The sequence below is a fragment of the Triturus cristatus genome, chromosome 5_2 (genome assembly GCF_964204655.1).
Source record: "Triturus cristatus chromosome 5_2, aTriCri1.1, whole genome shotgun sequence".
In the NCBI taxonomy this organism is placed as follows: domain Eukaryota; kingdom Metazoa; phylum Chordata; class Amphibia; order Caudata; family Salamandridae; genus Triturus; species Triturus cristatus.
Window position 1 is genome coordinate 506587272 of NC_140588.1, and position 25154 is coordinate 506612425.

A 25154-nucleotide genomic window follows, 5' to 3' on the forward strand; every position below is an offset into this window, starting at 1 on the left:
ACATAACAATTGGCGTCAATGGACAGATTTGGTTAAGTGCTGTGAAGTTGCTCATTTGAATTTTTTATCCCTGGGAGGAAGAGAACACATGAGAAATATGGACAAAACTAAATTAGACATTTCTGTATCTTAGTAGCCATTAAGATGAAACATTACACAATCCTGGGCATGTCCAGCCACTCTTCTCACTGATACAAAACAGTAAAAAAATCATCTCTTTCAATGGGCATACTATATGATACTTCTGTAGCATTGCTCACCATATAGATTAGGGTTCTCAATCGACATACGCTGCTTCTGGGCTTCTAGAAAGACACGGATGTTGATTCCTTTAGATGAGGAAGTACTGTTGATGAATCGAGATGGAATTCTAGTAGTGATGTCAGGTTCCTCTTTACCAAACCCTAAGTCTAGAAGCAGCTCCACCGGGTCCGCTTCCCAGTGCTTCATGAGTTCAGGGATGCTGTATTGATCACAAAACAATCATTAAAATCATGTGTTTTATATTAGTTAAGTAAAATCAATGTCGCAAGCTATATTAGGCCTTCTATCACTTTATATCACATCAATTTTTGATGTCAATCAAAGTGACAAATGAATTATTACAGCACTGCATTTACTTTGACTGATATAAATTCATACAAAAATATTAGTAGTAGTGTAGAGATACGAATAAAATTATTATAGGTTCTATAAAATATATAATTTGCTTAAGTCACTGAACTGCAATAATAGAATTAGCTAACTATTGGTTACATATGTACTGCTTTATCAATCAATTAATTAAATTCAAGAGGAGTTTTTTTGCGATTAATTATAACATTGAGATACTTTTGAAGCAATGAAGTGCACGCACCACATTAAACAATACACATCCTCAGGGAACTAGCATGGCCACAGGAGAAATGACAGGGAAGACGGAATGGTGATCTTAAAATATAAATGTATCTATCGTTTCTCATGTCAATTTGTTAATCCAAAAACATTTGTGTTTTTCAGGGTGCTCTTATTTTCAGACCCTTATCATAATAGTCCATAAACAATTAATTGCTAATAGGTGTTCCCTGAACCAAATACACAAAGAGCACCAGAATTCGGATTGTCATTCGATCATTATGCCATGTTATAAATCATGGAATTTCAATATTTCCCTATTTTATTGTTCCATTCCGCGTTTAGGAAAAATATATCCCCTCATCAGTGGGAATATTTAAAGCAATCTGAAATGGAAAATGACAATGCTTGTGTGATATAACAAATAGGTGCAAAAGCTGCATCCATAAGTGTTGTTAATGGAAAACGTCCACCAACTATACTTCTGTTTTATACACTCAAGTTGAACTTAGGTGCACAAAAATGCTTACTGGGCTAGGGGGTTATGAGTATTTGTAACAAGCAGCATCAGCCAGGAGGGTATTCTCACGCTGCGCAGATGTGGACTACCCTCACCTAGGACAGGTGGGAGGGACCAGGTCTATAGCTCCTTGCGCAGCTCAAACATTGAGGCAGAGGCTCTGATGTGTATTGCCAGGTCATTCTATGCCTTAGGAGAGATATAAGTTGAAGGCGCGACTGCAGGCTCTCCATATGCATGGAATGTGTGCAAGTATGAGTCCAGCTGATGTGTCTGCTGGGATTGTGAAAGGAGATCTGGCTATTAAGGTAGCCAGGGCCAATGTTGTGTAATGCTTTGTAGGTGTGTGTGAGGAGTTTGTAGTGTGCTCATTTCTTTATAGGGAGTTCCTTGAGGTGTGGTGTGATGTGTGTGTGGCGTGGAAAGTTGAGACTGACTTTGACTGATGAGAGGTGAATGGTTTGCAGCCTGGCGAGTTGTTTGCTGAATCAGCATATAGGTTCCAGCTTGCTTGTGACGAGGGCATGTGTGATGATTTTACGTGTGTTGGTGTTAGTCAGGAGACATTTGAAGATTTTCCTCAGCATCCTCTGGCTGTGGAAGCACGAGATTGTCACGATGTTGGTTTAGGTGGTCATAAGGAGTTTACTGCAGTTGATGATCTGAAAGTTCTTGTCACTGTGAGTCCTAGTTCAATCAATCAATCATGCAGGCCATGAGCTTGCTACATTGATGATTAGCTCATAATTTGAATAAATATTTTAATTGGCTGATTTGCTTGTCTGCTAATTGTTATATTCCGATATGTTTAAATAATAAAATCTATATAAATTCCAGTTAACTTCAATTTGCTATAATTATATTGAGCTTCCATGAAATGAAAGATACATTTGGAGCACCAATAGAGAAAGATAGTTTTATATGTGTGTACTATTTTTACCAAAAGAACATGCAGTTGCTCCCCTCAGTCCATGTACTTGTGTGAGTTTATACATATTTCAAAATTAACATGTTTTGTATTTGGCAAAATATCTTCTCACAGTCCATGTTCCTGGTTTTTCATGAATTGTTTTTTACTGTTTTCCAGTAATTCCTATTTTGTGTCTCGGCGCTGCATGTACAACGCTAAAAGACTGTTCACATGTATAGTTATACTTTTTAACGTTTTTAGAAATACATATAAAACACATGGTTTCATTATTTGCATTCGTTGAATTCCAAATGGGATTTAGAATTCAATTACCTCCATAGCTGTAATGACCAGAGCAACAGAAGTAGTCTACATAGCTCCATGCTCGTCAAAAAGTTCAAAAAATAAAAACAAGTAGGCAGACCTCTCGTATCGAAGATCTGAAATACCATGCATCCTCCTTTTGGTTTTTCTTAATTGTTCCTGCTCTTCAGAGACGAATTGATTTGATCATCACAGAGATCCCCAAGAAGCTGGGAGGTCTCTATCAGAAGGGTGGGTTTTCCACCACCTGGTGGCATTGGCAAGGGAATTCACTAACCTGGCAGGGCAACGGACAACTTACCCGGGTCTAAATTACCCTAAAGTCACTAAACCCAATATCCTAATGTTAGATTGCCATGTTGAATATTTTCATCTCAGCGAGTGAAGTGAAGTAGCTAATATTCTAGTAATTTTGCTGTGAAAATAAATTGCACTACAACATTTGGCATGATATGTTTTCTGCAAAATAGGGGATTTCTGTAATTTCCATTTTCATAAAGCACAAAATTATTTATTTTAAAAAGGTTCTGCCAGTATTAAAGGGATACTCAGAAGATTGGCAAAGGAGTGCAGATAAGCACGTTATAAGTCAGAATTGTTTAGAGATGCAATATGTGAGTATAAAATGGCAGCTTTTAACAGATTCTCGCCTGACAAAGCCTGGGGGTCTTAATGTTTTACTATAAAACTAATTCGTATGTTCAGTATGAAGATGCTGTTATGAATGGTTCTACAATAGTGTTGGTCAGAAAAAAGTAAGACTAACTTAATGGACTGTCCATTGAGAGTTACTGAGTACACGTTAGGTTGGATTGACTTGAATCCCTTCATATAATGCACTACATAATACTGCATGTCTCTTGGTACTGTTCAACTCAGAGTTGCCTGCGAAAGGGTGGCTGTAACAATAGTATGACAGTTTTGCAAATAGAGATGTTTATTAAGTTGTCCTTGAACTTCAGGAGGGTGCTCAAATCATACATTCACACAGGATAAGTTTCACCAATGAGTGTTGGCTCCCAGTGTTAGCCAGGTGCTACAAGCAATCTGTTGGCCTGGGAATGTTGTATTTTATCAGATGGTCACTACACATCAGTTGCATGTATATAGTGACAGAAGGTAGAGAAAAACACAAAGTGTACTTCATCCTCAAGTATGGCTTCCAAAATGTATTTTTTAACCACGTTGTTGGCCAGCGCGACAACTTGGTCTAATAGAGGTGGTACTGCTTCGAGTGGATTTAGCTTGCTATGTGCTACCTAGTATCATGATTTTAGGACTTTTTCATTGCAACTCGTTTGCTTGCATCCATGCCTCAATTCCATTACACAGTGATCTAAGTTGGTTAAAAGAACCTTCAGACCCATTCAGATAACCACAGATATGCTTATCATTTACAATTATAGATTGGCAGATGACAAACTTTCTACCTCACATAATATACATTAGTGCACCGAAAACGAACTAGAGAATAACCAGTATAGAAAACAAGTAAATACTACAGAACATGTTTAAAAAAATTTAAACTTACATACCTTGTGGGTTGAACATGAACTTCCTCTGAAGAGTCCCCCTGTGTGTAGGTTGAAGGAGTATCCATCATTGCCTGTAGTGCTCTAGCAGGAGAAAAGTAGAACCATGTGAACATTTCAACATCTCTTTAATCACGTCATGCCCTGTTTTATATTCTGGTTGGGTGTAAGTTTTGTGCAATCATCAAAAATCTTCGCAGCCCTTTGATTAGAACTACACATTTCAGTTTAACATTGATATGCATTGTACATTCTTCCAAATATCTATATTTTTTAAAATCCAAAGGCAGTGTGAAACTTTAACATGTTTTTTTAATGTCAAGAGGTCTCGCTTGCATTTTTTATTACAAGCCAGACGTGCTGGTTTTGCGCCTCACCATTCCAGGCACCTACAGAATGGTACAGCTTGTGAAGAATGAATGGGGAAGTCAGTGGGGTTGAAAATATTAGATCTTGACAGAATTAGAGGTGCACTGTGCTATGGAATATAGAAGGACTGAGTGGGAAAGACCTCTGTGTGATTTGGCAAAAAACATTATATGGGGTGACACTGAGTATAGCAGCTAAGTGGCCTTGAGACATGAGAGATTTCCCGAGCCACTCCTGACCTTGAACAAGTAGCTTCATGTTTTCAGGTAGTCTCATGATTAGTGTTAGAAGGGTGGGTTTAAGATTTCAAGCAAGTAAAGTGTTATTGGCTAAAATGTCAGGACTGGTGTCACAAATGACAAGGGGCACTCTGGATCTCTGAGTAGGTTTAAGGGGCTTAGCAAGCAATATCAGAACACACCACGCAAACATATTTACATACACATGTACCAAGGCAGACATAGGTAGTCCATACAATAATGTTAATTTGTAACTTCAGAAGCTGTACAAAGGCAGCCCAGATTGATTTTTCTTCTTTTTATTTTCCAGTCTTTTCGTACAGAGACAAGCACACTGGTGTCGACATGTGTTTCGTTCTATGGACTTTTTCAAGTCAAGCAGAAATGAGATGTCAAAACGAGCCGGGATAAAGCAGAAGTAGCTTGTCCCATAAAATCTAAATTCCCTAACAAATTCCTGTATGTGTATACACAAAATATTCTGTAATGCCAGTCAACTGCAAACCAATTGTAAACTCAGATTATCTTTCAATGCAAGACATCAGAGGCATGATGAACCCTCCAAGTGGTTGGGAGTCTGCTACCCTGAGAGCATGGCAACTTCACTATTTGTAAATCATATTTTTTCTACGGAAGCCAGCTTTATAGATGTACATTTGTAGAAGGCATACCCACTTGTTGCTTTTCAGTTTTTGACACAAAGCAAACATGCTCTGCCAACACCTGATTCTAGTGACAACCGTATGATAAACAGCATGACATATTGCACCTTCATATACATTAATAATTGACTTATGTTGTATGCTTTTCGTGAAGTGGTATGCTACCTGTCTGAAAAGTGCTTCAGCACTGCATCAGGGGCAGAGAACACTGTATAACAAGCATTGGCATAGCCAATACGTCTCGCCTTTGGGACCTTATAAGTGTTTAGTTATGCAGCACAATATGCTTGGTGAAACAACATGAAGCGTTGCATGACTAAACACTTATAAGGTCCCAAAGGCGACACCTATTGGCTATTCCAATGCTTGTTTTTTTTGGCGTGGGTTATGTATTCGAGTTTATTACAGACATTAGGTAGGGGAATGTTTGTTTTTCAACACCATGCAACATCAAAACAAAAACAGTATCTTTTAGATTAACACAGGACCTCACTTATGAGAAATGGCAGGGGGCCACAAAGATTATTTGCAGGAAATCCGATGTTACTTCCACAAAAAAAGAGTGATGCATGGCTTAAGTAACTGCATTCGTATTAAATATTAATAACTCTTCGTGCAAACATGAGCCCTTTTACCTTTCTAACCTCAGAGGCTTATCAGCTGGTAAAAAATATACACGCATATTTGGTGAAGATCCAAAGTGATGTTAACTGACTGCATTTTACATAAGAAAAATGAAAGTTTTCTCCATAAAATGACGTTTAAAAATGTGTAATTTCTCAATTTAAATGTGTTCTGGAATCCTTCAAACTGGATGATTCCTCTAATATTTCTAAATATCTAATAACATCCATGATGCATAACGGTTGCTGTTTACGCAACAGTGAATGTCTTTGCGGGTCCAACCACGCTTCAGAGGGCTGTCCCGGTGCACAGGACACACAGGAATGGGGGTCCCAAACCCTCTGCCACGGGTCTGCACCCTGTTCAGAAGAAACATAAACCACTGGAGGAGGACCCCAGACTATGCGCGCCCCTGCAATTTGGGCATCGGATCTGGCCTTCTGATGACGTCACAAGGCTCACGTGTCTGCATTACTGACAGCACCATTTCAGGGCAATCTGCCAGAGTTCAGCTATCTTTTTCAATTCAGGTAAATGTTTTGTGAAATGTATACATTGTAAAATAAAGTCAAGAACGGCAAGTGTAAATATTAAAATAACAGCATCCAGCAATATTTATGCCATTAATGATGCAGAATGCTGTGAAGAGTCTTGATGTGAAATGACAGCTGGAACTACAGTGGGCTCATGGACAAGAAGGCACATACGGCTTTATATCGATCCAAACATAACGGAAGTTGCCAGATTATTTAAACGTCAAAGATTAAAGAGAAACCCTAGCAAGAAGCTAGAGAATGAGGTAAAAAAGACATGCAGCTGTTAAGAGAGAGGGGTGGCTATGCCAGCTGCCAGCTAAGCAGACTCAAATACATCTATAAGACAAACATTTAAAGATACATGGGAGCAGAGAGAGAGTGGGTGGAGGAGCATGGTTCAGGCGCTGTAAGGCTTAAGGAGCCATTACAAAAGCCAGATGGCTCCTGTGCACATTCACGCTGCATGTAACCGCACGCTGGTGGCTGGGAAATGCCAGCCTTTGGTAGCACTTTGAAAAGCCAGTTACTAAAAGTCGAGCAACAGCGCATGCGCTGCTCTAGGCTCGACCTAAAATCCACTCCAATACACTACAATACAATACAGTAACAGTGAAAAACCAGGGGGGGTTATCTACAATAAAAAACGCAGCACAACACAGCAAGACACCTTGCTGCACTGCGTGGCAGGTAAAGGGCAGGAATGCACCATATTTAAAAGAATACACTGCATTCCTGCCTTTGTACCTGAGACTGTGCTGTTTTGGCTGCATAGCGCCAATGCAAACACACTTGCAGCATGGTGCAAGGGGGCTTGTGTTGCATGCAGGCTTTTTTGGTGCAGGAAGTAACAATGAGAAATAAAGTAATTTCTCCCCGTTACGCCTCCCCTGAGAAGGCTATATTTTTGACACATTCCCAGGTCTACCACTTTTGGAAAATATGGGAATGCATCAAAAACCATGGGAGTTGCAGGGGACCAACCAAGCAGCGCCCATGGACAGCCTTCTTCAGGCAGAGTAACACAATGCAGTTGTAGTGAGGATATGGGCTCACCTACGGACATTACCACGTTAGCATAAGCTAGTACATGCTTGGCCACCATTTTGCTGCTTTTTGCTCACGTTACTACATGGCACGTTTCTCGTAAACACTTTGCTTGCTCGCTTTCACATGAGGACTGTCTGCATTTCACATATCTAGCTGTACTCTGTGCTCCTAGTCTGCACAGCGTGTTCAAGGTGGAAAAACAATGAGCTCTGTTGAATTGCTTTCGTCAGTCTCGTCTCCATATCCATAACATAGAACACAGCTGCAACACTGAAAATCTAGTGCTTTTAATATTGCCTTGCATGCATGTTAAGACACTTGGAGAAACGCTTTCCAGGGTAGAAGAGCTGTGCTTGTCTGGAGATGTCAATTCCTGCATCTGAACTCGGAGGTATGGGGTCCCCCTGACAAAGCCTGGAGGTCTTCTATAATTATAATAACCTAGCTTCTGGTAAGGGGAGGGTGGCAAGGTGCTATAGCTTGTTTCCACTATCATTATAATAAGATATCCCCTTTTGTTCTATATGGAATTGTAACATCGCTGATTTGTTTGATCTTATGCATTTCACTGCTAGTATTGGCTTGTGTACTGCATTATAGAGCACGTTAGTTAAAATAAACATTTTAAACTATACTTTGGCTGTATTTACTCATGTTGTGGACAAGTATGAGAGTTTTAGCGAAAGAGTGTTCTTGTTCCCACGTATCCTGAGAGGGACGGAATAACATGCTCTGGGATGTCTAATCACTGGTAGCTTCGCTGTAGCACGGAGAACGAATGAGACACTATAGCTAGTCAGATTGGGGTTCTGGGCACCGAGGTGGGTATTTTGGTACACCACTACACACTGAGGTCCCGGTTTCCTGCTCATAGTTCTGTGTATGTGCAGAATACCTGCAACACAGTGATTTGTAATGCATTGCATTACTCCAGATTTATGAAGCCACTCATCTTGGGCTAGCGTGTCACTTGCACCACTTTGCGTGGTGCAAGAGTGATGCTACCCCTTTTATAAATATGCTCCTAAGTACCCTTCATGGTTCGCTATGCTGTGCACCTTCTGCCCTGCTGCCAGGGATTCATTAGACTTAGATGTTTGCATGAGCAGCAGCCCTTTAATCTCACAGTTTCAAAGTGTGTTTCAATGGGAGCAAAGTGAGGGTCTACAATGACAAAAAACGCTATAAGTGCTAAATGTGGGGAACAAGCTTTAAACGGACGGCAGACAATAAAGAGTTAAATATAGGAAGGGGAAACCAGCGAATAGCCCCAGCATGTGTTTTAAACAGAATCACTGTAGACAGAAGGTGGCCCAATTTTCAAATAATTAAGCCATTTTAAAAGCTTTGGCTGGCACAACAGCAATTGAAAATTTAACTATTGGATTTGATAGTGCATTTCAATCGCAAATGAAAAGTGCCAGGACACATGAACAGATTTAAAGATATAGTTGAAACTAAATCTGTTCGCAAATAGATTACTTCTTCAATGGAAATAATTCTTAAGGATAAAAGGATAAAATATCTAAATGAAGTGTTTAGTTAAAAAAAAAAACAATGCCACTGTACTGGACAGAACAAGTGAGGGGCAATCGGAGAGGAAATAAACTAAGCCATAACTGCTTGGCATGCCCAGCTTGAGCTGCCAAAGTGAAGGGCAGACACTGCTGAGCCCGTCCCCTGGTACAATTTTGTGCCCTTCTCATCTTGCCAAATTGGCACAGGAACTAAGTAAACATCTGTGAAATGCCTTGGGCTGATCCTAAATATCTTGGATGGCCCATTGAGTATTGGCCTAAAAGTGGCTTATCAAAACCCGCAAATAGCGGAAGAGGGCTGACCCAAAGCCACTTTCTGTATGTCATTGCTGTGTGTGTTTTGAGTGATGAACTGACATGAGGTCTTGCCAGACAGCTAAAGCTCTTTGGAGCAAGATCTAACAAAGAATTGGAAAAGCAAACCTAGAATCTTGCATCCATTAAGTCAGTCATCTATCTATTCATGCACTTATAATTTGTGCTCTTATCATTTATCCGAGCCCTCATGCATCTATTCATGAACTTAGCAACTCATTCATGCAGTCACACATTCATCCATCCAAAATAACACACACACAAACCCACCAACAATGAAGAGATAAATCTGAGGTACTGGTTTTGCAGCTACGGTATGAGGCATGTAAGACTGTTTCCAGTTGTGTGTGACTTCTAGTGTAAAAGGGGCATGACAGTCATGATAGTGTGTGACTGCAAGTTTGATAGGGAATGTGACACTGCAGCTAAAGTGTGAGACTGCTAATCTACGAGGGATGTGAGAATTCTCTTGAGAAGAGAAACAAATAATAGAATGCTACTGAAAGGAATTCCCAGTGGTCAACATGATTAATTTTGATTGATTTTAAAATTTCCATCTGTACATTTTTTGCTGTCCTAAAAATATTACTCACAATAAAATATGTGCCTGACACTACATTTTCAGAAGCACATTTTAAGTTCACATAATGGCGCAGGCCTGGAAGGCAGAGCTGGACCCATGGAGTGCCCGCGAAGAACGTCTCCCGAGGGTGGGGCCTTCCGGAGCAAGGAAGTAAAGCCAGCGAAAAGAGCCTGGAGTGTGTGAAAAAGGGGGCAGGTGATAGGCCAGCTGGGTTGGAACCACCAATCTGAGCAAAGGGCTCAGTAAGGGCAGTGGGATAAAAAAGGGGGCAAGGTCATGAAATGCATACCTTGACCAATTGACATTGGAGAAGGTTGCCATTGGATATTGTCTGGCATCCAAGGGAGCATCGGCTGGCATCCATGGGATAACGGCAGAGCTAAGGAGCAGGAGATCATCGGTCCTCGCTAGACGGCCCGGGCACAGGAAGCGAGCCAGGGCCTGCGTGTGAAGTGTTGCCCGGGAAATATCAGGACCAAGCAGTGGAGGACAGCGGCCACTCAAGTGTAAGGAGCACGGTACAAGGCCATTCCTCCCCGCAGTAAGCCCCAGCCTAACCCAAGTCGCGCCCCCAACAAGGCACAGTGCAGGCAAGCAGTCCAGCCCACACAATAGAAAGAAGCTGGGGAATGGGGGATCGCTCCAGTGCGGCGACGATGGGTGGCAGCAGAAGCATTATCTAGCGCCTTTGCTTGGGTCTGTGAAAATCACCAAGGTTTTGCATACCCGGGGTCGGCCCGACAAGATGCATCAAAAATATGTGATTGAGACTGCATTTTCAGAAGCACATTTTAAGTTCACAGAAAAGGCTCTTCAGCTGCCATGAAACAAGAATGGGGTTATGTCTGCCTAATATTTAGCCCTCTACCCCTTTAAGGAAGTAGTATGTGATAACACACATGCCAGCTTCTAAAATTCACTCCTGGGTGCTCACTGGTGGGCAGTAATTACACAGGATGAAATACTGAGTGTCAGCTCTCCAAATTCTGTACTCCCACTGGATCCTAAAAATTGGAAACAAGGAAGGCATTTATAATTTCACATGTGATCAAGCTATAGAAAGGAGGCCATGACCGCAACTTTGGTCCATTCAGGTACCTTCATTTTGCTGGAATAAGCTGTTCTGGAGCAGACGTGGTATCTATGCCTCTTGGCCCATAGTAGATGTTATGCACGGCCAGCTTAACAGGTCATTCCACATTGAAAGGATATAATCTTTTTACCAAGTTCTTCAATTTGCAGATGAGGGTGTCCATCAACATTTCCAGATGTAACCCAACAGAGGCATTGAATTTGATTACAGTACTTCAGTGATGCCCATCAACGCCTATGTTAACACTCAGGTCAACTCAGACTACAGGAGGTACTTATTCAGACAGGTCAAAAAAATGGAGGAAAATCTGCATATGGACTCTTCTGTCTGAATCAGCTATGGGGGAGCATTGATAAATAGATACAATTACCCCGATTCTGCCTTCACTACACCGGTTTGCTTAGGAGACCACATCTTTGTTAAGTCTAACATGCTTGGCTTAGTAACCTAACAATCTGCAGAAAAAAAATATTTTTGGTTACTACCAGATAATTCTTTGAGCCACAACATTTTGCAAGTGAGAGCCTGAAATATTAATAGAAAAACACTCTTTTTCCTGAATGGTTCCTCCTTTCGTGAGCAGTTCTCTGTGGATCGCATAACTCTACATATCTTTAGTTAAAACGAAACTGAAGTTACATATGTTTGTGTATGAGCTAGCACTTTCTGCAAGTTTTATGTTTTGTTGAATTGTTTCAAGGGCTTAGCTTGTTTTCAAGTGTTTCATATTTTTTATCTTGGATTACCATTATGGTAAAATGTATTATGATCATGCAGGTAAATATTTTCTCTACTCACTGTGTCGACACACCATTTGTCTATTGTAAATTTGACAAAATATGCATTGTAGATGATAATGGCGAGATCAGGGCACCTGTCACTGTCATTTAAGCCATAAAAACATACACTCTAAAACAATTCGGATTCGGAACTGCAGTGAGCTCACCGAGCTCGGATTATCCATGTCCCTTCTCTGCCAATTTTGTGTTTTTGTTCTGGCCCTTGAGAGTGCAATAAATCCTTTCCTACAAGGCAGTACTGATATACGCCTAGGTACACAACTATCTAAGAGGCCCTGGGCCCTGCTACAAAGCACTCTTACAGTCAGTCAGTCTAAAAGAACCCTTATTTTGTTATTCCTAACTGTTGGACTTGGCCCTTTTTGCAGGTTCACCCCTAAACTTTTTGCCGCTCTCCTAGCCTTTTCCCTGTGTAGAGTTGTTGGTTTTAGGCCTATAGGCACTTTAGCACTGCTGTCCAGTGTAAAGTGTGTGCGCCCTGGGTTACATTTAGTGAGATTGACCTGCCCTCCCATAGGAATGCATGGGGGATTCCCTGATGACTGTGGGTCAGTGGTAATTCCTGTTATGAGAGGAGCAGTGTGGTCAAGTCTGGTATGTATGAAATTGTGAGAATAAATGCTGTGCAATGGTGTGCGCTGATTTATTATGGGATTGTTAGAAATGCCACTTTTAGAAGTTGGCATTTCTGTGTGCTATGTGTCTGCCTGCCTAATGTGAATTGCATGTCTGGCTTGTGAGTGACAGGAGCTGAAGGTGTGTGTGGCTCCAGAAGGGGCAGGGTGAGTCAGCACTAGGCTGAATAGGGACATCTGCATTCTGAGTAGTGGGAGGGGAAGTCCCTGGTCCCTGAATAGGATTGTGCCTACCCTAGTAAATGGTGGCTCCGCCCCCCTGTGGTGTGTCTGATGATGAGCCCCCACCTAAAAATAGGAAAGAGGAGCCTGGTAAACAGAGTGCTCCAGGACCAGTTGGGACTGGTTTCCCCAAGCCTTGTGCTTACAGACAAAGGAAAATGTCCTATAAATGAAGGGGCCATGACCCCATGAGGCTGGTTGTGCTTGTGCTGACTTTAAGGGGACCCTCTGCCAGGAGGAACCATCGCGGGACCCAGCTGCTGTTTCCTGGGGGTCCCTGCATGCTGGTCTGCCTGGCTGCGCTTTGCTGGGGTCTCCCCAGCACCAAAGACGCTTTAATTCTACCTTTCTAAGGACTCTTTGGACACCTAGCACCTGGGAGCGCTTTTATTTAGATTTGACCACGAGGAGAGCGCGTGGGCTCTGCAGCACGGAGCTGCCGCATACCTTGAGGGAATCCCGACGTGGGGATTCCCCCTCCTGAGTGCCGAAAGTAGCGGGAGCCCACCCCCCATTCAGGTGATGAGCGGGAGTCTACCCCGCTTTAGTGTGATTTAACGCTTCGGCGGGTGCCCATCCCACATCCCTGCTTATCTTGTAAGCGGGTGCCCACCCCGCAATTGTGCTCCTAGCGGGAGCCCACCCCGCATTGCCAAAAAGGCAAGACTGCAACGGCCCGGTGAGAAGAAGCGCCGCAGACGCAACGATGAAGCCGGGAAGCCTAGCCTGGAGGTGGGCAGTGCCGCAAGTCAGGAGCCAGGGCCGGCCGGAGTCAGGAAGTGCGGGCGGAAAGGAGGACGGGAGCCTACCCCGCCTCCACAAACTGAAAAACAAAATCCCGGGTCCCAGGAGGCGTGGCCCAGGTGAAGTGAGGCGAAGGGAACCTTGCCTGCGGACCGGGTGAATAGCAGAGTCTCCCACTGTGTGGAGAAAAGAGCCTGCAGAGCCGGTAAGAGGGACCGGGCGAAGTGGGGAGGATCCTCAGTGCCTGTGCTCAAGTAGAGGCGGGGCTCTAATGAGTGTGTGTTGTTGAGCCGGCTGGAGCCCAGAGGAGAAGGAGCCTGCAGCAGCCCACAAAAGATCCTGGTGAGTAGGGCTCAGTTGTATGGTGGTTGGGGGGTGTGTCGGGGAACGTTGCCGGTGCCCACCCTCCTGTAACTGTGCCTAGGGGGCCGTGAGTGCCCACGCTGATTTTCCTGCTGCCCCACCTGACAGTGGGCAGCTGCCACGTTTGGCATACTTTTACTTGGAGTCCCAGTGGAGCTCGGAGGGCATAGTGAGCGCCCGCACAGATTGTGCCATTACCCAGCTGCCCTGCTTGACAGGGGGCAGCTGCAACATTGGGGGCCAGTTCTGTGTAAGTGAGGAAGGGGTGAATTGCACCCCACGTGCCCAGCGCATTTGCGCACTTTGTGTTTGCTGCACTGGCAGCTCACTCGCTGACTGTTGGACATAGGGCATTGGAGCCCCAGTGTAGGGTCAGCTGGCCTGGGGTCAGGTTTGGTACCTGTGTGTACCACGATGGCGCAAGGCCCTAGGGAAGGTGCTGTGTGCACTTTCGTAGTGTGATGGTGGTGCACTATTTATACCTACAGTGATGATGCATAATATGTTTAGGCCTACTGTGATTTATGCTGGTGAAGCCTGAGGCCTAATGTGTTTATGCCGACAGAGGTGGCGTAACGTGTTTAGGCTAATGAGGTGTGGGCCTAATGTGATTTATGCCTAATGTGATAATGCTGAGTACAGTGTTTGCCAGTAATTACAGGTAGTGATCTACTTTTATTATAAGTTCTACATCTACTCTTTTCACTTTGTGATGGTTCTGACAGTGGCCCAATTGGCCCTGTCATGGGTAACTAATCCCCTGTAAATATTGCCCAGTGCCAGTTGGCACAGTGTATATTGTGTGATTACTACTCTAATGTGTTCATGACAATACAAAGGCTATTTTTGATATAACCTTGTGTGAGTTTCTTTTGTGGTGTGCCTAGTATGTTGCTGCTGTGTGGGTGTGCCGCACAAACGCTTTATACATTGCCTCCGGGATAAACCTGACTGCTCGTGCCAAGCTACCAAGGGGGTGAGCAGGGGGTATCTTTGGCGTTTAACTCACTTGCCCTGACTAGAGTGGTGGTTTCTGCCTGGCTTTGGCGCAAGCCTTAGCCAACCATAAATCCCATTTCTAATACTAACCATAAAGTGCATTTCATAAATATTAAAATGTAAATTTTTTACTATATACAATTTCACTTTCTAAAATTTACAAAAGATGTTTGGTTAATCCTTACACTAAATTGCATTTCATTATATTAAAATTTGCATTCTTATCCTATGTAAAATCACTCATTTTCAATTTACATAATAATTCTCTGCAGTTCATTAAGATTGATAAAAGACAATCCATTTTCCGGGTTAAGTCCCTCCGTTTTTTAGCCTGTACTTAAAAGAAAGTTACTGAGGTAGGTCCTCCTATTGGAGGAGGTTACTTATCAGTGAGAAGAATTTTACCCCTAGACATACCAATTGGATGAATGCACCTCCCAGCCAGCTGATAACAGCTTGCCTATAGGTACAGGAAGACTGGTTTAAGAAGTGTCTTTCTTTGGTCCATAACTGTTGGGCATGTGCACATAAGATGACTTTTTGATTCAGTTCTGTAGCTGCATAAACGTCAGATTGTGTCTTGCTTCCTGCCCTTCCATGTTGGAAGCAGATCTTTTGAATCATAAGATCCTAAACGATACAGTGTAAAACTCAATTTTATTGCTGAATGGAAACGTGCTGAGATGTATCCTTGCGGCCTCAAGTTCAAGTTGGTGTGACACTTTATCACAGTCCAAGAATTTCGCCGTTTAGCCAGGATGATTTTACCTTCCAAAAGTGAACATTTATTTGCTGTGATTTTGCTTAGCCTGTCCCTCTTGCTGTCCCATGCGTCTTGGATTCCCAATTCAACTAATGCTTTCCCCGAGTGGGCTCACCATGAATTAGATTGCTTTTGCTCCATCTGAGCCTTAATCTCAACCCAACATAGATTTTTCAGTGATCTGTACTCTGAGGGTCAACGTTTCTAACACAGTTTTATGAAGGTGTTAGTTCTTTGAATTTCTGACTTTAAAGTTCAAATTCCAGGCACACTTGAGCTGGGGAGGCGGCTTTAGGGAGACGGAAAAATGTTTTATACACCTTAGTTTGTAGCTCATTCAAGATGTCTATTTCCTTGCCATATTTCTGAGCCGTATGTCAGGGAGGGTAGGAGCTGTGCTGCCATTACTGTCAGCAGATGACTATGTGAATGGCAACTCAATTTCTTTTTTAGGAGTTTGAAAACAAATATTAATGATTGAACTTTTGCTTTCATTATCGTAATTTGGTTTGTAAACGACATTTGACTCCCCATGTTTATTTCCAAATACTTATATGAGCAGGCTGACTCAACCTGTTCACCCTATATGAATCATTTATACGTTCTGAACTGAGTAACCAATAGGTGTACCACTTTGATTTTCCTCAGGTTCAGCTCCAACCCTTGCAACTCGATAAAGATTGCCAAGACGTTGATCATTCTTTGCAGGTCAATCGGGCATTGGCTCAGAACAACTATGTCATTTGCGTATTGCAGACAGGTGATGCACTCATTTGCCAATATGGGTGGATGGCCCACTACTCTTGTCAAATAGCTGTTCATGTCAGCCAAGTACAAATTAAATAAGCTCGGTGCCAGCACGCAACCTTGTTTCAGGCCATTATTGATGTTAATTTTAGCGGTCACTCTACTGCCATAACCAAGTTTCAGCTGCGCCCACGTTTTGCTATATAGTACTATTATTGCATTGAGCAATTTTTGTGGTATACCCCATGCATTCAATTTTGTCCAGAGGTTGTCTTGTGGTACTCTACTTTATGCCAATTTTAGATCTATGAAGCAGGTGAACAAAGGGGATTTCCTTCTTATTGCTTTTTCCATTAACATTGCCAAGACTATTAGGTTTGTTGTTGTTCCCGTGCCTGCCCTAAATCCTGTTTTGGTTTTTGGAATCACACATTTGTCCTCCACCCAAGCTTGAAGATGTGATAAAATGGAGGAGGCATATCATTTTGCTTTCACATCAATCAAGGCTATACACCTGTAATTTTCCTGCAAGGTATGGCTTCCATCTTTATACATTGTGTGGAAAATATTTCCTTTCTGAGAATTCGGTATGTTGTACTGATGATAAATGTGATTAAAATGAGGTGTTAAATACCCTGTCCAGTAACCTGCAGCTTGCTTAAATCATGCATTAAGGAGACCATTTAGGACGGCTAGTCTTTTGTTTTTTTTATGATCCCTTCTATGAGTTTTGTATCAGTTAATACTGGTGGTCCTTTTTATGGTTCAATCGGGCATTTCCGTTGCTGCTTCCTCACCATCCTGGGTTTGTATGTTTAATTTTGTTCGAAAGTCTGGTGTCCTGGGTATAAGTCCTTTAGCCCCTTCACCTCCTGGGTTGTCTTCCTCTTTTGGTGAGTGGTATACATTTCGCTCACATATACTTTCCAGTTTTCTTCCCTTATTCCTGGATTTTGGTGCCAGGCCTGGCTTTTTGTTAGGCCGTTAATTGTACCCCAAAACTCCTTACTATTTGGCAAATTTACTGGACCAGAGTAATTTTTCTCAGGGTTCTTCAGTGTACCTCTTTTTTGCCTTCCTGCAGTCTTTCTTATATTTTTTCCTTCTGACTGAAATATTGGATGTCTATTGTTGTGCCCTTTCTTGCTGCTGGAGGCAGTCTTCTCAGCTCACTAGCTATTTTCCTTTTGTCTTCATGCAATTCTCTGTTGTACCATAAACCACATCCATTTTTTGATCTGCGTTGGCTCCTCGACATCTTCGTTTTTTTAAGTTGGAGCTTTCTGGTCTTTCTGCTAGATCATTTGTTTTGTTTGTCAGTTGCATTTTGAGATTGATTCTCAGATCATGGGCGAGGCGGTAAGTTTCAGGGAGGGGGTACATTTCAAAGGAGTACACCATGGGGAGTACCTCTTCACTAGCAAAAGTGTAGTCTATAGTTGATTGGCTCTTTCCACTTAAATATGTAATTGCTGTTGCACTGTCCTCCTTTGTGTTTCCATTCAGGATCGTTAAACCTTGTGCTTCCTGCTGTTTTTGTAGATTGACAGCTTCTAATACACCGTGCTTCTTCCTAGCGTTAGATTTACTCTTGACGAAGTTGATGTTAAAATCCACTGAGATGCTCATTTGCCCATGCTGATACAAGTTTTGAAGCAGTTTTATCAGGTTTACAACGATTGTCGACTTTTGTTCTTTCTTTTTGTTGTCTGGAAGTATATATACGTTTATGATGATTAACTGCACAGGTCTTGTTAGAGTACTACTTTTGCTTTCAGGTGTTAAGACTTGCAACCAGCTCTCTCCCTTGCCGAGTTCTTCAGTGGTCCAAATGTCCTTTGAGGAGACATATACAGACATACCCCACTTTGGATGTCCAAAGTTGGAGATTTTGTCTGCCGGTATGTGGTGCTCCATTAAACCTACTATTGGTCTTGGTGTTAAGTTTCAAGTTTCTTGTAGTAGTATCAAGTGAAAGATTTGAAAAAGGCCATGGTCTCATTATCTAGGCACATTTCTCCAAATATGTGGACATTCTGTGAACAAATGTTGAGGAGTTCTTTAGTTGTTAATGTAAATTGGGCCCCAGGTGAGACACTTTCCTTTTGCTGCAGAGCTACGTCAGGTTCGCCGAGGTTCTGGGGCTATTGGTACCCATGTCCAATCCTGCTTGTCTTCTGTATTTGCCTTCAATAGTTTCTGGCTTTGCCTGCCAGTGTTTGTGTTGTACTTGCCCGTGATTCTGGAGAGAAACTCCTTGCTCCCCGCAAGAATTATATAGAACCTTTGTTTTTAGCATTTGAGGATTTAGGCAACACTATTTTCTGTAGCAGGGGGTAGGGGAATTTAAGAGGCTGTTGGTGTAGTAGGGTTATTCCCCAGATTTCAAAAGAGTTTCTGAATGAGTAGATCAGATAAATCGTTTTGCTGGAATTCCAAGTAGTTAGTGTTGCTTCTACCTGGTGCCAATTTTCCAGTTGCTGAAATTCTACTGCAGGAAGGTCAGCTGCTGTAATTTCACTTACTTTGAGAATCTCCCTAAACAGTCTTAGCAGGATTCCTGTATTTAAAAATGTTCTGTCTCCCTTGAGTTGAATATTCGGGCATGAAAATCAATTTTGTTCTGCAATCTTTCTACTTTTTGATGGTTCCTCTTGGCTGATGGATTTTAAGTGCTTGGTGTTGAGTACAGGGACTTGTCTGTTCAGGCCTACTTTGTGTTGTGGTACATGTTCTTGATTTGAGATGTTCACCTTTTGGGTAGCCATATCATGGAACAAATTCCCTGCATTCGGCCTGCTCCTTTGCGGTGAAAGCTCAGCACTAGAAATTCCTTTATTACTTGGCTTACATAAACGAACTTGGCCATTTGTGGTTACAAATATTGGATTGCATTTGCCAGGGTTTTGTTTAGTTTGATCTCCTTGCTGACTTGTTTATGATGATACTTTTGCTTTGTCTTGAGAAATTGAGGCGGATAGTGTTAGAGTGGGGAATTGGCTTAAAACTAAATTAACTATGTGCTCTTCTGCAGCTGTTTTTCTAATCTTTTTGTTCCTCTCTTTGCGTTGGCGGTTCCGTAGTTTTTCCACTTTGTTGAGAAATAATTTGTTCTGCTTTTGAGGCCCCCGTTTATCTCGACTGTGTGTTACTACTATTACTTAATCCGTGGGAGGGCTCTAGTCTATTTGGTTTAATGTGCACCTTTTTTTGTGGTGATTTGTTTAATCTAACTGAATGCACTGAGGCCATTGACCCTGAGATGGTCTCACCACCTGCTGATAAATTGCATGTGTTATCTATTCTTGGTTTATGTTGTTGGGCAAAGTTTGGACAGATTTGTTCGGTACCAGGTTCCATCTTTTTAGAATACTTGAGCCTGGCCGTCCTTGCATGTTTTTATTGCCTTTTTGTTAATTTGCTGAAGAATGTAATGGGCTGGATGTGGGCGGTGACGTAGGAGCTTCCTGAAATTTACGTCTGAGTTTGACCCCTTCTATTTCAACTATGTTTGGCTCACTTTCACTATCCCTCTCATATGGGCTTTAACAACTCCCTGCTGGTTCAGGAGTCGAACTGTTCATATGCTTTGAGGTGATTGAGTTCCTTTTAGGAGTGGTTCTTGCTGCATGCAATATTCCTGTGAGTATATCTGGAAGGGAGGCCAATTTGTCAATTATTTGTCACCTACGTAGGTATTCAGGGAGCAATTTGCCAAAGGGAGACTGGTATGTGCTTTTGTGATTTGTGCAGTTAGTGATTAGAACTTCGAGTTGATCCCCACTATGTTTGCCTCCATCAAATTCGTTAAGTCAATCTGCACATCGAGCTTGTCCAATTGAAAATTCAGGACATCAATGGATTGTTGTAATGCAGCTAGCAAGGTTTCCCCCCACTGAACTGAGGTATAGAATAGCAGGACTGTCGCTGGCGATATTTCGATTGTGCTTGCATATGATATTGTGATTGGAAATGAGGACAATATACGTCTAGTTAGGGATTGACCTTTTTCTTCCTTTAAATTTTCCCACTGATCGTTTACCATTGAGGTTAATTTTGGGGATGTAGAAATGATTCTCCGTTCTTCCCTGAGTGGCTCACTGATGATGAAAGATGCAAATGGGCCTTGTTTTGGGCTTGTGAACTGGTTGTCTTCTGGACAAATTGTTTTGTATACCCGGGCTTGTAATAGATCTGCATCATTAGATAACGAGAAAGAACAAGACCAGGAACCTTCCTTATGAGTTTCGTATGGGCTGCTGTTGGAATTGGTGACATTTTCCAAGGCTCCATCATAGCCTATATTTGTTATATTTGCCGCTAGCTTATTTACTCTCTGTAGCCACCCACTTGTATGCTCCTGTGCAGTTACCTACATTATTTTGTCGTGGGAGTTGGTCTTCTGAAAGATAGACTTCCCTGGGATTACCTCTGGCCTGGGTATCAATGAGTGTGGTGTGCTTACATAAGGGTGGATTGTTTGCACTTTTTCTTTAGGTGAACCTACAGCCTGGGGATTGTCCTTGTCCAGTTTATTTAGAATAATGGGAAAAAGTAGACCAGGTATTTCATCCGTCATGAAATTTGTTTTTTTTTTTAGAAGAATATGTTTTACATTTTTTCCCCTGAAGCTGAAGAGTGTTGGTTCCGGTGTTGGGGCAGACACAAACCTTTCTTTTTGCGTGTTAGTTTTTTTACTAGTAGGGGTGGTGTCTTTTGGCGGGGCTCATTTCCTTGGCTCCCATTTGATTGGCAGGCAGAGTTTCCCTGATCTCATACTTCTTACTGGTAATTTAGCTGCCAAAACCATAAACAGCGATCTCGACTTTACTGTGCATTGAAAGAGAGTGCAGGCGCATTTATTCTTGCCCTGCTTCCTTTAGTTATCGAGTTTGTTTTTTGGGTGGCTGTGACTGCATGCCTCTTTTGACTTCAACCTACAGTTTATGAAGAGGAACGCGAGCACGCAGTGCTTCCTGATGCTGGCTTCCCTGCTAAGCCCCGCAGCTATAGCAAAACGTGAGATGGCAGTACCCTTTTTTCTTCCCTTCTTCCTGTTTTCTCCTTATATGCCGCTTAGTGTGCACCAACTGTGGCTTGAGGCGTGACTTTTGCTGCTGGGATACCATGCTGCGAGGGTGTGTAATTTGTGGGATCAAGGTGGTTGAAGCTAGCAGCACTCCCAGCTCTACAAGCCGCACTCCTTACCTGGCTAGGCTGCCTCCGTGGAGCGGGGCTCTACCCAGGACTCTGCCTGTGCAGCGGCAGCTAGCCTGCTGCAACCTCACCAGCTGTGCATCCCCTTTTGTCCAGTTCCTTTCCTTTGCCCTCCAAGGACCAACAAACAGCCATTCTCCTGCCCCTGCTGCCAATAAGGTTGTTTAAAAAGGTTTTGAATAGTAGTGTTGGCTGTGGGGGAGGACTCAGAGGTACTGGAGTTGTTGGATTGGGCTGAAGCTGACCGGGGGGGGGCTGAGTGTCTGTTGGGCTATTGAAGGTTTTTTAAAGTGCCCACCCTCAACTCTCTGCTGGCCCCACCCCTTCTCACAGTCACTGCCAAGGATATTGAGGATGGCCTCCTAGTCCTTCTGTGCTCCTGCTGTGGCTGCACGCACTCTGCTCTGTTCTCCGCACCACTGTTCACTCTATCCGTGTGGTGCAGTCCTGCAGAGGGTCCGGCTGTGGCACACATGCTTGCAGGCAGGGACATGCTGCCCCCCCAATCCCTAGGCTGCTGCCGCCCTTCGCTGTGACTTCACGGTCCCCACAGCGGCTCACTGATCATGGCGGCTCCAACAGCACCGCTCCCCGGTGCGTTACTTCCTGTGCATCCGACTTCTGTCTGAACCAGCTGCTATCTGTGAGTCAGACATGCCAGATCTCCTGAGTTTCCAAAATCCATGTAGGAGCAGCTCGTCAGGCAGGATTTTTCCCTTCCCTTTTGGTATTTGTAGTTCACTGTGTCCGCTATAAGTTTCAGGACTACAACCCTAGAATACTGAGGGAAAATCTGGACAGGATGAGCTACAGCCCATTGAAGCACTCTGGCAGGTAAGAGGGAGGTATGGGGGTTGGAAGGCAGAGTAGCTTTTGATGGTGCAGCAGGGGCAGTGGCCCCGGGGGCCCAGTGGATTGAGGGAACCCTTGCTTGCATTAGTGCCCACAGCACTCTTCCTAGACCACTGTAGGGAAGATGTATTTTGCTCGACAGAGTGGGACTGACATGGTACACATTTTGGGGCCGATTCCGATCCAGGTCGGAAGGGCACCGAACACGATCCGGCTGGAAAACTACGAGCCGTACGTGTGTTTTCCGCCCGATTCGTACAGCTGTACGAGCGGGCAAGTACGATGCGAGCTACTTGAAATTCACCGACCAAGTCGTTTCCGGGTCCGAACCGCTCCGTACGTCTCGGTCGGAAGCTAACCGTGGCGTGCAATGGATGCGATTTACGACCGAGCCAGTACGATGCACGCGTCGGACAGCCTGTGCGAGCCGGAGTGTCCGGCTCACAAAACGTCCGGATGGTTGACTTTGGGGGTCTGCGGCAGACCCCCTGTCACCCGCAGCCCTACGACTCGCAAACATGGGGAGACCCGAGGTGCCCCCAACACAGGCATGTACGGTGCAGATGGCACCGACGCGTACCCACTGTAGGAGGCGCACTTGCGCGAGACGTCAATTGGAGCCCATGTACGCGTTGTACGACCGGCTCCCATTGACTTCTATGGGAGTCCGACCGAACCGAGTCTGGCATCATACGGCCGCATCGTACTCGCTCGGTTGGACTGCAGGACTCCGGCTCGGTCGGAAAACACTACGGATCCGGCTCGGTCGGAGTGCTTTCCGACCCGGATCGGAATCGACACCTATGTGTGTTCTGTTTACTTTGACTGTATTATGTGTGAGTTGTGATGAAAATTTGAAATGTAAACGTTTTGTGAATCTGACTGAGAGTTGTGTAGAAAAGGTTTATACTTTATTTTTTAATCAAGCGTACTCAAGAATACGACAAACGAAAAAAACACAAGCAGGATAAACAAGTCGTTATATTTATACTTATCAATATAGGGAGTAACTTGTATCGACCAGTCTTCATCTTTTTTTCAAACCTTTCTTGTGCACTCACTTTCATCATATTTGCACAAAAACATCGAAGGGTGTAATTCACCAAATAATGATTCACAGAATCATGACTTCTGGAGATTTATGCTTTAAGATGGTACTTCTCAAAGGTACAATCTTGTGGTATTACACATGTACTCCGGATTTCCTGAGTCGGACGTTTGAAGCTGGGGTATGTAGAATGGTGCCTGGTATCCAGGCAGCAAGAGGCACGCCTGGAGCCACAGTTGGTGCACACTAAGTGGCATATAAGGAGAAAACAAGAAGAAGGGAAGGTCGGTGGCCATGCACAATACATAAAACACCTGCAGGCTTATAAATTTACTGGAATTCAAAAAAGTTTATTATAGTCAATCTTACGTAGAAACATACATAATTTTAGTAAAAAATAAATATTTACTAACTTTGTTTTGGGAATGGAAAGGGGGAAGCCCTCCATATTCCTAGTTTTAGGAGGAAGAGGTATCCCCACCATGTTTATGGATTCAATTGTCTTTGGGAAGCAGGAATGCTCATGCAAATATCTGAGTCCACAAGTACTGATGTGTTTTTTTATGAATTCCCACAAATTGTTAAAATCCACTGAAATCACAGGACTACACATTTATCTAGTACATTTCTGAGTTTTAAATAATAATAGTTGAACGGTTTACTAATATTTATTTTGTAATTCTTTTATTTTGATTTCTAAAAAAATAAAACTCTTCATGAAGAATGACTAAGAAGAGGTTAGAGATGTGGATAGTGTATAAATTAATGTGGTGATAATTATGTTGATTACACAACACTCCTGTTTGACATGAAATCATTGGCATGGCATTTCCCCAAACATTTTGCCTACACACCTCCTGTTTTGTTGAACTCGTTTTTGTAGGAATTAGGGCTCTGTGCACATTACCGCGTTCAGCCAGTTCTAAAGTGCTTGTGTTCTCTCCTTCAAACATGGTAAAATTGGGCTCCACCACATTGGTAAATTTAATTTACTTGTAAGTCCCTAGTAAATAGTACTTCCGGTGCCGCGGGCCTGTAACTTAAATGCTGCTAGAGGGCTTGTACTACAAATTATTCCACCCACTAAAGTAGCCTTTAAAAACATGTCTCAGGCCTGCCTCTCACTGTAATACTGTAGGTGTGCTGCATAAATAATGTACACATTCCCTCTAAGTTAAGCCTGACTGCTTTGTGCCATGCTGACAGAGGGTTACGCGAAGGTTAGTTTAATGACTTATGTGGTTCAACCTGACAAGGATTGTGGTTGTAGCTTCAGTGTGGCTCCAACTCCTTCCAACCAATAACCCACTTTCTTACAAATCCCATAACTTTAAAATGGATGCAAGCAGCCCTTGTCCACAAAGAGGAACACACATTTTGTTGTAAACTGTGATCTGCACCACGTTCAACACCACCAGACTCCAATTATGAACTCAATCTGGGACCTGTTTACAATGTGTGAGGGTTCCAGACACAACTGGCTATGTGCCCCTTCCCACACTCATGATTTTATATCAATTAGAAATAAAGGTGGTTTGATGAATTGAGAAACGTTTACAAAAATAAAACAAGCAAAACAATGAAATCGTATTTCAATAGTGCTTTAGTGAATGTTAAATATAGTACAAAATAAAGGCA

General features: G+C 43.0%; 1 protein-coding gene across 3 annotated transcripts in view; it reads right to left on the reverse strand.

Moving 5' to 3' along the window:
• The window catches only part of ITPRID1 (ITPR interacting domain containing 1), a 607194-nt gene that overhangs the window by 160973 nt on the left and 421067 nt on the right, over positions 1 to 25154 (reverse strand). For all 3 annotated transcript variants that reach the window (XM_085607528.1, XM_085607527.1, XM_085607529.1), the window contains 2 exons: positions 4124 to 4204; positions 261 to 463 (listed from right to left, as the gene is read on the reverse strand). In XM_085607528.1, the coding sequence (XP_085463654.1) occupies positions 261 to 463; positions 4124 to 4204 (284 nt within the window). The remainder of the gene's footprint in view (positions 1 to 260; positions 464 to 4123; positions 4205 to 25154) is intronic.